At 49.5% G+C, this 13,056-nt stretch overlaps 2 protein-coding genes across 4 annotated transcripts in view; one reads left to right on the top strand and one right to left on the bottom strand.

The window, feature by feature from the left end:
- Window positions 1-2,483: 2,483 nt before the first annotated feature.
- On the bottom strand, window positions 2,484-7,766 carry Tmem134 (transmembrane protein 134). 3 transcript variants are annotated; one of them, XM_031389140.1, is made up of 7 exons: window positions 7,441-7,742; window positions 6,523-6,587; window positions 6,001-6,090; window positions 5,801-5,877; window positions 3,138-3,182; window positions 2,936-2,989; window positions 2,484-2,856 (listed from the first exon to the last, which is right to left on the bottom strand). In XM_031389140.1, the coding sequence occupies exons 1-7, from the start codon at window positions 7,612-7,614 to the stop codon at window positions 2,774-2,776; spliced, it is 588 nt and encodes a 195-aa protein (XP_031245000.1). In that variant the 5' UTR covers window positions 7,615-7,742; the 3' UTR covers window positions 2,484-2,773. The 3 variants fall into 3 exon arrangements, 2 of the variants coding, with proteins under 2 accessions (XP_031245000.1, XP_031245001.1); XM_031389141.1 differs by lacking the exon at window positions 3,138-3,182 and having other exon boundaries at window positions 7,441-7,743; XR_004123458.1 differs by lacking the exons at window positions 2,484-2,856; window positions 3,138-3,182 and having other exon boundaries at window positions 5,801-6,090; window positions 6,512-6,587; window positions 7,441-7,766.
- Window positions 7,767-7,797: 31 nt separating this feature from the next.
- The window catches only part of Aip (aryl hydrocarbon receptor interacting protein), an 11,715-nt gene continuing 6,456 nt past the window's right edge, over window positions 7,798-13,056 (top strand). Inside the window, exons 1-2 of the mRNA XM_031389139.1 lie at window positions 7,798-7,859; window positions 12,484-12,693. Of these exons, the coding sequence (XP_031244999.1) occupies window positions 12,595-12,693 (99 nt within the window). The 5' untranslated portion in view covers window positions 7,798-7,859; window positions 12,484-12,594. The remainder of the gene's footprint in view (window positions 7,860-12,483; window positions 12,694-13,056) is intronic.

The raw sequence follows: 13,056 nt of genomic DNA, 5'->3' as shown, positions 1-13,056 counted from the left end.
TATATATTTTAGCGTCAGTCCTGTGGAGACAAAGGCAGGCAAATATGAGTTCAAGGCCAACCTGGTCTACATAGCAAGTTCCAGGCTAGTCGGCTACACAATGAAGCTCTTTGTCTTTGCTTTTGTATTTTTTTGTATTTTTGTTTCTTGAGACAAGGTGCCTCTGTGTAGCCGAGGCCATTCTGGAACTCATTATGGAGACCTGGCTAACTGTGAACCCAGAGATTCACCTGCCTTTGTCTCCTGAGTGCTGGGATTAAAGGTGTCTGCATCTACCTCCTGGTGTGAAACTCTTGTCTTAAAAGAACAAAAACAGGGCTAGAGAGATGGCTCAGTGGTTAAGAACACTGGCTGCTCTTCCAGAGGTCCTGAGTTCAATTCCCAGCAACCACATGGTGGCTTACAACCATCTATGAAGGGATCTTCTGGCATGATTGCTACACTTAAAAATAAATAAATAAATAAATAAACTTAAAAAACGAAACAAAACAAAATTATTGTTTGTGAGTGTGGTTGCCTGCCATGGCACCCATGGGAGGCCAGAGGGTGACCTGGGGGCACTCAGCTTCCCCTTTCCACAGTAGGATCTGGGGTTCGAATCCAAGCTGTAAGGTCTATGTTCCATCCAGCGAGTCATCTTGCCAGCTTTCTTTCTAGTTAACAGTTTTCTAATTTCCCCTTTTCATTCTGTTTGTTCTCACTGTATTTATCCGACTATTACTGTGTGAATGCACTGCTAATGAACTGTGGGCGTGGGTTTTGTCTTTTTTACTTTTTGGAGTGGTGGCTCAGTGGTTCTTGCAGAGGACTTTGGTTTAATTCCCAGTAAGCACCATGGAGGCTCACTACCTCCTTGGGCATGAGGATGCCACTGCACACATGTAAAGGGCAGAGGACAGCCGCAGCTGCTCTTTGCTTTGAGACAGGCAGTGGCTCTTGCTATCTTAGCACTTCTGACACTGGGCCTGTAAGTTTCTGGGGATTCTCCTGTCTCCATCTCCCTGCTGTCTCTGCAGCGGTTGGGATGGAAGACATCCAATACTGTGTCTAGCTTTATGTATGTTCAGGAGATTCCAACTTGGATGCTCACAACTGCATAGCACGCGCTTCACTTATCCCCTGCCCAACCTCCAGCTCCCTCAGTTTTCCATTGATCACTTCTCCTTTTTCAAGACAGGGTTTCCCTGTGTAGCCCTGACTGTCCCAGAACTCTCTCGGTAGTTCAGGCAGGCCTTGAACTCAGAGATCGCCTTCTTTTGCCTCCCAAGTGCTGGAATTAAAGGCCTGCACCACCAGTCTGGCCTTTTTTTTTTCAAATCACATTTGTGTATTTGTGCTCAAGTGTCATATGGAGCTTGTGTGGAGGTCAGGAAGAGCCTGTGGGAGTCTTCTATTTCCTTCATGTGGGTTCCAGGGGATTGAACTCAGGCTGTCAGGCTCCACAGCAAGTGCCTCAATCCTTGGAGCCATCTTACAAGACCTCTATGGTAAAGCTATCTCGTCCTAGCCTCAGCTACTTACAGAGTGTCAAGTAACTTAAGGCGCTTTGATTGCAAGTCTCAGGTTAGAACGTTTGGGAGGGTCAAAGACTAGGTGTCCACTCATTCAGTAAAGGCATAGGACTCTAAGGTGTCCAGCATCCTGTTATTTCTCTATGGACACTCATGCTTTGGTCTGGAAGAGGGAGCACTCACTCAGCTGGTCTTTGGTGGCCTGCAGAAGGCATCAGCTTGGTTTCCTTTTCTTCTCCTCTCCCTGAGTTTTAGAAGGGGCTTGGGTTGTGTCTTTGACTTTGGTGAGCCGGTCCCTACCTATAAACTGGGGCCTTGAGCTTCTCATCTAGGAAATGAAGCTGAAGCAGTGAGGAGTCTAAAGCTTGATTTAAGGGAAGTTCTCAGCATAGCTTGTCATACATGAGCTCAGATTTCCTTAAAGATTTTGGTTTTTGCTTTAGTTTTTGTTTGTTTATGTTTCAGACATTATTAGAGGCCCTGATTTTCTAAAAATCTGAGATGTTTCAAACATTTGGTGGCTCTAAGCATTTCTTTGTCACTGTGCTGCTCGGCTGAGAAGCCGTGATCCCACACCCTCTGCTCCCTGGTTCTCCCAACCTCTGGATCTAGGAAATAGGGCAGTGGGTAGGTAGAGCGGCACTACTGTCTTTACATGGCCCACATTTAGAGACAGCTATGACAGCCTAGTGCTACAGAGCCAGGCAGGAACCAGAGTACCAGACTCTAGGCCCTGTGCCTGCATCACCTCTCAGTGGCCTTGGCTAGGGAGGCTGGGACTACTTCATCCAGCTCTGCCTTAGACATAATGGTGACCTTGAACACACTTGAGATCATCCAGGTTGTTCTTGGGAGGTTGGTGGTCCTCTAGGGCTCCAGGTGAGTGAGTCTTTTACTAAACTTTTGTAGAAGGCTGCTGTGGTCATTAGTGTGCTGGGCCAGGGCCTGGTGGCCCAGAAAAGTGCAGCTGTCTTTGCTGGAAGTAAATACCCTTTTATTAGCACAAAATTACACCAACCCGGGAGTCCAGGGCCCAGGAATGAGTTAAGGCACACATCAGGTAAGGGACAATATCCTCAGGATGGCATGCCCCAAACTTCCTGAGCAAATCCAAAGGGGCCTGGTGGTTGTGAGGGTCCCAGAGTGCCTCTGCCTTCCAGTTGAAAGGAAGAGAACAGGGTGTAGGTTGGAGGAATACCCTGTGGACACGTGGATATGACCTGAGGCCTTGGATCACTGGTAAGCCACTGGCCAGCTGCAGCTCACTTCTCAAAGTAGGGCAGGTAGAAGAACTGGAAGCCCCGGCGGCCCTTGACAGCACAGTAGATGAAGATCACATGGTAGACTGTGGGGGTGGTGTCTGTCAGTGAAGGTGCCTGTCCCCGCCCTGCCCCACCTATGCCCCGACCTCTTCTCACTCTTACCTCCCGGGACTAGCAGCAGGATACCCGGCACAAAGAAGATGGCGCTGGAGACACCTAAGGTAGAAAGAAACTGACAGCTCAGGACTAGCGGTCCCTGGGGACGATGGATGCCTGGGAAGGCCTCCCTCGCTCCTGGAAGGTGGCTAATTTGTGCTAGGAGTTGGAAGGGTTTGCCAAGGACCCAGGCAAGAGGGACACTCACCTGGAGAGGGGGCCACCTCCAGTCCCACGCCGACCAGGATAAGCACTGCACACACATGGGATTGTGGAGGGGAAGGACAGGAGGGGTGAGGGCAGGGTCTTCCAGTCAGGCTTCAGCCTGATGCATCTCTACCTAAACTGATGTTCCCTGGGCAGAATACCTCCCAGGATGCTCACCAAGCTGTGTTTCAGGGCAGGGTACTTTGCCAAGCCCTGGGAAACAGCTATGAAATGGGAGTTTTTACTGCCATTAGGTATGACCTTTCAGTCAGTCAAGAAAGACAGTAATACCCTCCACATAGCTGGTACTGAGAATTCCACCACAAAAAGCAAAAGGGGCCTGGCATGGTGGCAGGCACCTTGAGTCCCAGCACTCAGGAGGTAAAGACAGGCAGATTTCTGTGAGTTTGAGGCCAGCCTGGTTTACATAGCGAGTTCCAGGACAACCAGGCTTACAAAGAGACCCTGTATCCCCCCCTGAAAAACGCATATGGATAACAGCAAGATGGCTTAGTGGGTAAAGGAGTTTGGCACAAAGCCCAGCTACTTGAGTTCAATTCCTCAGACCCAAATGGTGGAAGCAGAGAACTGACTCTTTCAAGTTACCCTCTGACCACATTGAGCTGTGGTATACATACCCTCCTCCACCACATACACACAAATCAAAGAATGTGGTGGAAGAGCAGTAGGTCCCTGTCCCATGGCTTTTTTAAGTGGACAGACCAACAAGATCCTGAAAGGTATGATCTATGTATGGAAAGAGGTCTGTGTAGAGCTTGAAACAACTGCCTCAAGCCAGCCTGGCAGGAATGAGAGCACTGCCTAGCACTGCCAGGCCCTGAGCTAAGCATTACATGCAATGTCTTGATAAACTAGACCATGACCCAGTGGGACACTGAAGCCATAGATGGCACCATCCATGCAGAGAAAATTCAGCATAGAGGGAACAGTACAGCCGAGTCTCAGAGTCTGCAGGGAACCCGGGCTAGAGAAATCTGGGACCGCACATTGTCCCAGGCAGGGATATGGCCTTTGGTGGAGAAGTCATCGCTGGACTTGCTGATGGAGGAGGGTGCAGCCAGGGCCCATCATGGACTTTTGTACATTTCGTGTTCTACAAAGACCACCCCAAAACACGGGGTTCACACTCATTCCCTGACCCTGGTTCTGTCCTCTTAAACATCCTCCTCTTAGAGTAACACTCCCTAGAGCCTTTGGTGGCTTTCTGGTGATCCCAAAGCTTGGCCAGTCATAGGTAGGTCTCAATCCTAGGCCGTCTGCCTTCCAGCTGCAACCTGAGGAAGGCGGCTCTCCTGCCTGAGCTCGTGTCCTTACTTCCCAAGTCAGGATGCTATCAACACTTGCCTTGCTGGGTTGAGGAGAAGCTAGCAGTCGGTGTCACCAATGCCTGGCCTGAAGTGGCACTGGCAAGTGGCAGCTCTGTCTCCTACACTCAAACACCTAGAGATGGAGATTAGGTTTCTGGCCAGGAGACCTAGATGGCTAGGCATTTTGACCTTCCTGGAGAAGGAAGGGAAGGGGACCTAGGGAGGCAGCCACAGTTGGTCTTTATGGCCCCATGTTGATCCCAACCCTGGATGCTCTGGGACATTGCATCTCAGTCCCATAAAGACTGTGGCTGTGAAATCTGCTTATGCTGGATTTCAGTTTCCCTCACTGAACAACCTGAGGCAGAGGAAGGCCCTGGTTATATCACAGACCACAGGAGAAGCAGGTCTGATACCTGGCCTCGGGGACGCTAGTACCCGGAGCACCTGGCCTGCCTCATGAACAGACTCTGGACCCTGCGTCTCACTTCCTACCTCTCTAAGGCAAAAAAAAAAAAAAAAAAAAAAAAAAAAAAAAAAAAAAAAAAAAAAAAAAAAAAAAAAAAAAAAAGGACCTGCCAACAGTTATCACAGAACAAATGGAAACAGTTACCTCTCTATCCTCTGGTTGACTAAACAGGGTGAATTAAAACAAACAAACACCCAAACAACTGGAGGGGTGCAGGCAGCACATACCTTTAATCCTAGCTTTTGGGAGGCAGAGGCAGGACCTCTGAGTTTGAGGCTATCCTGGTATACACAACAAGCTACACAGAGAAACCTTGCCTTGAAAAACCAATAAATAAATTAATAAGTAAATGAATAAGTAAGAAAGTATGCTGGGTTTAATGGCATATAACTGTCATCCCAGAATATGGGAGGTAAGGGCAAAATGATCAAGTATTCAAGATCATACCTCACTATCTGGGCTATATGAAAAAAAACTTAAAAAGGGCTGGGCTGTGGTGGTGCACACCTTTAATCTCAGCACTTGGGAGGCAGAGACAGGCAGATTTCTGAGTTTGAGGCCAGCCTGGTCTACAGAGTGAGTTCCAGGACAGCCAGGGCTACACAGAGAAACTCCTGTCTCAAACAACATCAACAACAAAACAAAATAAAACAAACAAACAAGAAAAACTTAAAAAAAAAAAAGGAAATAATTTAAAAAGTACTGAACCAGTTTCCATTTTTTCCCTCCCTTTGTGATTCTGGCCAGATGATCAGGACTGTGGGGCTAACCCCCTCAGAGCCCCACTTGCCTAGTTCTACCAGGGAGGCCTAGGCTAAGGCGCTTCAGAGTGATAGGAAGGAGGGAAGCTGGGCCTTAGGAACTCACCTAGCCCCAGCAGCAGGAGCAGGAAGGAGGCCAACACTACCCGGCGGTTTTTCTGGATCAAAGGATGTTGGGTCCAGCTGGGTGGCAGGAGAGCAAGATGGAGGTCAAGGAGGTGAAGCAGGCGGGGAGCCGGGGCTGGCTGGCAGGCAGAAGCAGAAAGTACTTGGAAGCTGAACACCAAGTGAGGAGGAGGCTCTCACCTGCAGCAGGCATTGTAGGAGCGCTGGGTGCTGCTGCTGATGGTGCTGAAGGACCACTGGGAGCTACGGACAGACATGTGCCCAGAATCCCTGAAGGACAGAAGGATGGTGAGGGGGACGGGGAGATAAAGAAAGGGACAGAAGTAGAGAGATAAACTCAAGGTGTATGTAGGAACTGAGGTTAGCCCCTGCAGGATAGAGGGTCCCGAAAGAGGGCAAGGGTAGGGAGTGAGAGTGAATTATAGAATGGGGTGTGTGTTAAGAGGAATGAAAAAGTGAGGGTGGGGACTGGAATAAACTGAGGATTCCTAGAAGATAGCAAGCCTGGCAGTGATAAGGTAGAGGCATTGGGGCACTGGAGTAAGGTGATCTAGCTGGACAGCAGATCCCATGAGGGAAGTCGGGCTAGGAATCCCTATAAGACAGATAAATGCATCTGGTTGGGAACTGGGCAGGTTCTTGCAGACAGGAGCTTAAGACATGGGGCCTGGAATGCAGGGTGGGTTCCCACCTGGCCCTGACCTGGTGCTGACTCCCCCATCAGGCTCCGGAGAGGCCTGGGCTCCGTCCTCATCGTTTTCCAGGTTCTGTTCCAGAAGATAAGGTTCAAATAAGTTTCAGGAACGGGCCTTTTCACTCCCCTCTGGGGCGAGAAGAAAAGCAGCCAGACAACTTCTGCCTGGCATGTCTGGCAGCTGCTCTCCTGGCTCTCCCTAGTGTAACCGGTTTGATGATTCAGAAACCAAAACCTGGATAGGAAGTGGGTGGCTGTTGGGGGCTTCAACACAGAATCCAGCAGGAGTGGGTGGAGGGCTGCCAGCATGGATCCCAGGAGCAGGTGACCACTAAAATGGGGCTCTTAGGATTTTTCCAGGACCCAACATAGAGACTCTGGATTTGGTGTAGCATAGCACAGACCTCTGGTTCTTACGTCTCAAAGAACGATAGGGTTGGGGGAGGCTACCAGAGACAATGATTTCTGGTGTGGTTGGAATTAAGTGTGAGGGGCAAACACATCTCGTGTGTGGGAACCTCCACTTTTAGGGTGATTCTCAAAACAGAGGGGAATGCAGATTCTCCATAGGTCATGTGGCCTGGGGGCTCAAGGGATGCTGTAAGAACCGACAAGGTCTGGTTCGGATTGGAAGTACCCCCCAAACTCAGAGGAGTGATACTGGGGTGTCAGTCTACAGGACAGGTGGGTTCTCCACTGTTGCTGAGGCCTGAGTTCCTAGTCCGGGTTCGCGGCTCTCCACAGATGCACTGGAACCGAACTCAGACCTCAGAGGGCAAGGACGTAAATCTGGATGAGCAGACACGTCTAGGGGACAGTTTTCCGCTCTGCTGGGGTCTCTAGGCAGAGTCCAGAGTTAGACTTCTCCGGGGCCCGGCCAGAGATCCCGCCCTATCCCGGACAAGACGACGAGCAGGGCCGTTCACCTGGTAGCGTAACCGGGACTGCTTGTCTTCATCAGCCACCTCGAACCGGGCCCGACGATCGAAGTGCAGCGGCCCGAAGCGGGCGACCCCGCTGGACTCGGGCCCAGGCCCGGCGTCCTCCAGGGTCAGCTCGAAGGCATCATCGATGCTAAACTGGGGCCGGGCGGCGGTCATGGCCCCCGCCGGCCTAGGCGCCGAGCGCCGCCGCCATTTGACCCCGCCACGGCCCCGCCCACCAAACAGGTCCCGCCCCCAGGCCCCGCCCCGTCGCCCCGGGAGCGAAGATCTGCCCCCTACAACCGCCCCGCCCTGCCCGCTCCTCCTCCGCACTCCTGAGCTGCAGAGCGCCGAGTCGATTCCGGATCACGTCAGAGTCTCGCGGGTAGCGGGACTCGCGGCGCCACCCAGAGGCTACTTTGGTGAGCGACAGCCCCGGCTGTGACCAGGAACGATCTAGGCTTGTGTTTGTAAGGGTGGGGTAGGGGTAGGGAGCAGGGGGGAGGGGGGCACAGGGGAGAGGGTCAGTGAGTGTGGGGGGTTGCTTTCTCTTCCCAGCTGCTCAAACCTCATGAGGTGGCCTGGATTCCAGCCCGCACTCCTGTGCCATCGAAACTCTTGGACCTGTTCCTCCTACTCACCACAGCTTCCAGTGAAGGGGTGTTCTTGTCATTTTTCAGATGCGGAAACTGAGGCTCAGAGCTTGTATTGCTTCCTCCAATTCAGAATCCATAGGGCAGCTAAAGGGATTTTTAAAAAAATTCTTTCTCGTACTGAGTCTGCATTTCCTTCTATCTGTTTTTTGGTTTTTCTTGGAAGAGGATCTCCCTATGTAGCTCAAGCTGGCCTTGAATTCCTGTTCTTTTTGCCTTACCTTTTCTAGTACTATGATTACAGACATATACCAACTACTATGTTGGCTTTCATCAGTCTCTCCCCCACCTCTCTGCGTGCGTGCGTGTGTGTGTGTGTGTGTGTGTGTGTGTGTGTGTGTGTGTGTGTGTGTGTTGCAGGTTGGTCTCAAACTCAATATGTAGTGGAGAATGACCTTGTACTCTTCCTGCTTCTGCTTCTATCTTGTATCACTATGCCTGGTTTATTCCAAGATGGCAATTGAACCTGGGCCCTGTTGAATCCTTGTGTGTGTATGTGTTTCAGGATTTCACTATGTACCCCAGGCTGGCTTCCGATTTGCAATGCTCCTGCCTCATTCCCTTCAGGACTGTGTTTATGTCTATATGTGTGGTGCATTTGCACACGTTAGTACCCTAAGACTTCAGGAGAAGTTGTCCCCTGGAGCCAGCTCGATAGGCAGTTGTAAACTGCCTTGTGTGGGTGCTGGAAATTGAACCTAGGTCCTCCGCAAGAGCAGTACCTGCTCTTAACCCATGAGCCATTTCTCTATCCTCTGGTTTTTGACATTATTGCTTTCTTTTTGTTCACTACTTTCTCTTCAGTGCTCAGGAGTGTTTGGAACTGAATAGATGCTCAATAAATATCTGTGGCAGGACCACGTAGGCAGTTTGCCAAAGTGGTACATCTGGGATTTGAACCCACATCTTCCTAGCTCACAAAGTATTTGTCCTCCTCCATGCCAACCCACCCTCTCATTTTATGATCTCCCATAAAGAACTGAGTCAACCCAGTTTCTCAGTTTATGGTGAAAGAGGCTCCTCTCCAGTTATGGTATTCATTTTTCCCTCCCCTGTTCCCATCTTCCTTTCCTCCCCTTCTTCTCCCAAGACCTGGCCTCACTGAGCTTCAACCCTGCCTGTCTTCTGTGTGGATGTGTTTGCAATTTACAAACATGGGGTCCTGTATCAAGTGCATTCTGTTGTTTACATTTTTCCATCTTTCCACTCAGTGCTAATGGTTTCCACATGCATCTTGTTTGCTGTTCCTACTAGCTGTAGGCGTGGTACCAGTTGGGCTTCCAGCACTCAGCCCCACAGCAATCAGGCTGAGGTTGGCCTTATGCACACATCTCTGCTGTCTCCTATGAATGGTGGGAGGCCTCCTCTTCCAGCAGGTGGATGTCCAGGTTGTAGAGAGTGTAACTTGGTGATTTCCTGAATTGTGGCAAGTTGACACCTACCCTGAGGTTTCTGCTTTTCTCCCAGTCCCTGGTGGCATCCAGTTTCCTAAGAGCTGGTGGTTTGGATGCATGCAAGGAGATGCTTCTCTCCTTCCTTCCCCATCTTCCTTTTTTGGTTGGTTGGTGAGGTCTTTTTGACACTGGCATCTTCCTATATGGCTCTTACCAGGCTGGAAATTGCTATGTAGACAATGCTATAGGTCTCCTGCCTCAGTCTAATGATGGGATTACAGGCTTACAGACTATACATGGTTTCTTCCTTCTTGCCTCCCTCTCCCCTTCCTTCCTTCCTCTTCCTTTTTACTCCTCCCCCTGCCTTTCCATATTTATTTACTTATTTACTTATTGTGTGTGCACACAGGTCTGCGTGTGCATGCATATGCCATGGCACACATGTAGGTCAGAGAACTTAATAGGAGTAGGTACTTTTTGTCCACCGTGTGGGTTCAGGGGCATCTAACTCAGATTGTGGGTTTGTGGCAAATGCCTTTACCAGACCCTTCCTTCTCTGTTCCCTCTGCCTTTGTTTTGTTTTGTTTTGTTTTTTTGAGACAGGGTTTCTCTGTATAGCCCTGGCTGTCCTGGAACTCACTCTGTAGACCAGGCTGGCCTCGAACTCAGAAATCCGCCTGCCTCTGCCTCCCAAGTGCTGGGATTAAAGGCATGCACCACCACTGCCCGGCCTGCCTTTCTTTTTAAAATTTATATTTATGTGTATGAGTGTTTTGCCTGCATGCATGCCAGTATGTCACGTGTGTACCTGGGACCTGTAGAGGTCAGAAGGTCCCCTGGAACTGAAGTTACAGATAGTTGTGAGTGGCCATGTTGGTGCTGGGAACCAAACCCTGTTCATCTGGAAGAGCAACAAGCAGTCTATACCACAGAACCATCCTTCCACCCTGTCCCAAGTACTTTTCCCATTGAGTTGTCTCACTGAGGAATAAATCGATCTCATGTTATGCCAGTCTTACACTGTTGGGAGAAATCCTACTTGCTCTTCAGTCTATCTTTCTCATCTTGCATTGTGTGTGTGTGTGTGAAACAAAATTTGTTCTTGAAGTAAAATATACATAACATTAACTTGCCATCCTCTCAGTTTCAAACTGCACAGTTCAGTTATGTATTCACACTATTGTGTGGCCAATCAGTCTGTAGAGCTTTTTAATGTTGTGAATAGAAACTCAGTCCTAGCCGGGCAGTGGTGGCACACACTTTTAATCCCAGCACTTGGGAGGCAGAGGCAGGCGGATTTCTGAGTTCAAGGCCAGCCTGGTCTACAGAGTGAGTTCCAGGACAGCCAGGGCTACAGAGAGAAACCCTGTCTCAAAAAAAAAAAAAAAAAAAAAAAAAACAAAAACCAACTTCCCCATCCCCACGGCACCGTTCTACTTTCTGTCTCTGAGCTACCTATGCTGGCCCTTCAGTAAGTGTGATCATACAGTATTTTTAAATGTGTGTGATTGCCTGCATGTATGCCTGTGCATTACACGTGTGCCTGGAGCCCACAGAGGCCACAAGAACATGTCTAGTCTTCTGGAACTGGACTCACAGAAGGGTATGAATTGCTATGTGGGTGTGGAGAATGGGGCTTACATCCTCTGAAGAAGTAGCCAGTGCTCTTAACTGCTGAGTCATCACTCCAGGCTATACAGTATTTTTTTCATGACTGATATTTCACTGAGAATACTGATAGGATTATGTGGTGTATTAAATTAGCTTAATTTGTGGGTGTGTATGCTAGAGAAAGAACCCAGGGCCTCTCAAATGCCAGGCAAATGTTCCAACACTGGGCTATACTCTCAGTCCCTAGCTTAACATTTTATTTATTATTGTTGTTGTTCTTATCATTGGTTTTTCTTTTCTTTTTTCTTTTTCTTTTTTAAAGATGTATTTATTTATTACATGTAAGTACACTGTAGTTGTCTTCAGACACTCCCGAAGAGGGAGTCAGATCTCATTACAGATGGTTGTGAGCCACCATGTGGTTTCTGGGATTTGAACTCAGGACCTTCAGAAGAGCAGTTGGTGCTCTTAACCGCTAAGCCATCTCACCAGCCCATCACTGGTTTTTCAAGACAGGGTTTCTCTGTATAGCTATTGCTGTCCTGCAACTCTCTCTATAGACCAATCTGACCTTGAACTCAAGAGATCTGCCTGCCTTTGCCTCCCAAGTGCTGGGATTAAAGGCATGCACTACAACAACTTGGATGCTATGTTATTTCTATCTATCTCATTTTTCACGCTGTGGTGTACACTTATCAGCCATACTGGTCTGCTTTCCTTCTGTTGTACTTTCCAGAACATGAGTACAGCCGATTACTTTTTACTAAAATTTTGTATAGCTTGCCCCGCCCCGTCGCCCTGGGAGCGAAGATCTGCCCCCTACAATCGCCCCGCCCTGCCCGCTCCTCCTCCAAGCATGTTTCCTCTTCCCTTCAGAAGCCCTGTTCCTTTCTGATGACTTCAAGCTGCAAAGTGAAGCAGTCAGAGTATGTGACACACTTAGCACCTGGGGCTCAGGGGATAGAAAATATCTTCCTGGTTATGATGAGGGATGAAGACACTACAGAGAAGTGTGTGTCACCACACCGGGCTTCCTTCCTTTTTTTTTTCTGAAGACAAGTGAATCTAGAATCTAAATGTCATAATTTATGCTAAAGAATGCAAAATAAAAGGACCAAAGGGAATACACAGGTGAAGCAGTTTTTCTTTTCGTTTTTCTAACTGGAATGCCGTTAATAGGGCATCTACAACTTAAATGGGGTGGCACATAGCTAGTAGAGTTGCAGTCTGGATAAAGCCAACTGAGCACAACTGGCAGGGGAGGAACAACCAAGGCCCGTCCCTAAGCAGGTTCAGGCCCCGCCCCCAGCGCCGCGTTAAAGCCATAGCATTAAGAACCAATCACGGCACTTTTCTTCATTCCCTCCCTTTTTGGCTTCTGCCCTCAGTCAAAATGGCGCTTGCTCAGAAGCTGCCGAGGCGCTGGGAGTTGCCGAAACAGGTCCGGAAGCTACCGAGCGAGTCCGGAAGTTGCCGAAAGGGAGCAGCGGGGAAGGAGGATGGCGGATCTCATCGCAAGACTTCGAGAGGACGGGATCCAAAAGCGTGTGATACAGGAGGGCCGAGGAGAGTTGCCGGACTTTCAGGATGGCACTAAGGTTTGTGTCCATCCTCTCCCCCCTTTCCCAGCGTCTCTTCTGAAGCGCGGTGCGCATGCGAGGCGGGAGGAGGCCGTAGGTGAGAGGTTGCGCATGCCCAGAGAGCAGCTGCCAGTCACCCTACCTCTCACATGCCGAGCTCGACGCTGATTGGTCTGGATTTAAGTGGGAGTAAATTCAGATATGTCTACTCCGCCCCTTGGCTTTGCTTTAGGACTGCATTGGACAGGGGTGGGTGTCAGTCATCTTAAAATGGTTTTGGTGTGGGTGTGACCTCGGTGCTGTTACCCGTACCTGAAGGTTCAAAACTCATGCAGTTTTATGAGTAAAGGAGACTTCTGAAACCATCTAGGACAGTTCTCA

The sequence above is a fragment of the Mastomys coucha genome, unplaced genomic scaffold (genome assembly GCF_008632895.1).
Source record: "Mastomys coucha isolate ucsf_1 unplaced genomic scaffold, UCSF_Mcou_1 pScaffold21, whole genome shotgun sequence".
Taxonomy (NCBI): Eukaryota; Metazoa; Chordata; class Mammalia; order Rodentia; family Muridae; genus Mastomys; species Mastomys coucha.
Note: the sequence above shows the minus strand (reverse complement) of the source record. Positions and strands in the feature narration are given on the sequence as shown.

Bases quoted from the DNA above. Each gene is read 5' to 3' on its own strand.
- Tmem134 (XM_031389140.1), bottom strand. From the start codon at position 7,614: ATGACCGCCGCCCGGCCCCAGTTTAGCATCGATGATGCCTTCGAGCTG. The intron at 6,091-6,522 runs GTCAGGGCCAGG...TCTGTCCTTCAG, and splicing joins GATGGGGGAGTCAGCACCAG to GGATTCTGGGCACATGTCTG. The intron at 2,857-2,935 runs GTAAGAGTGAGA...CCACCCCCACAG, and splicing joins CCTGCTGCTAGTCCCGGGAG to TCTACCATGTGATCTTCATC.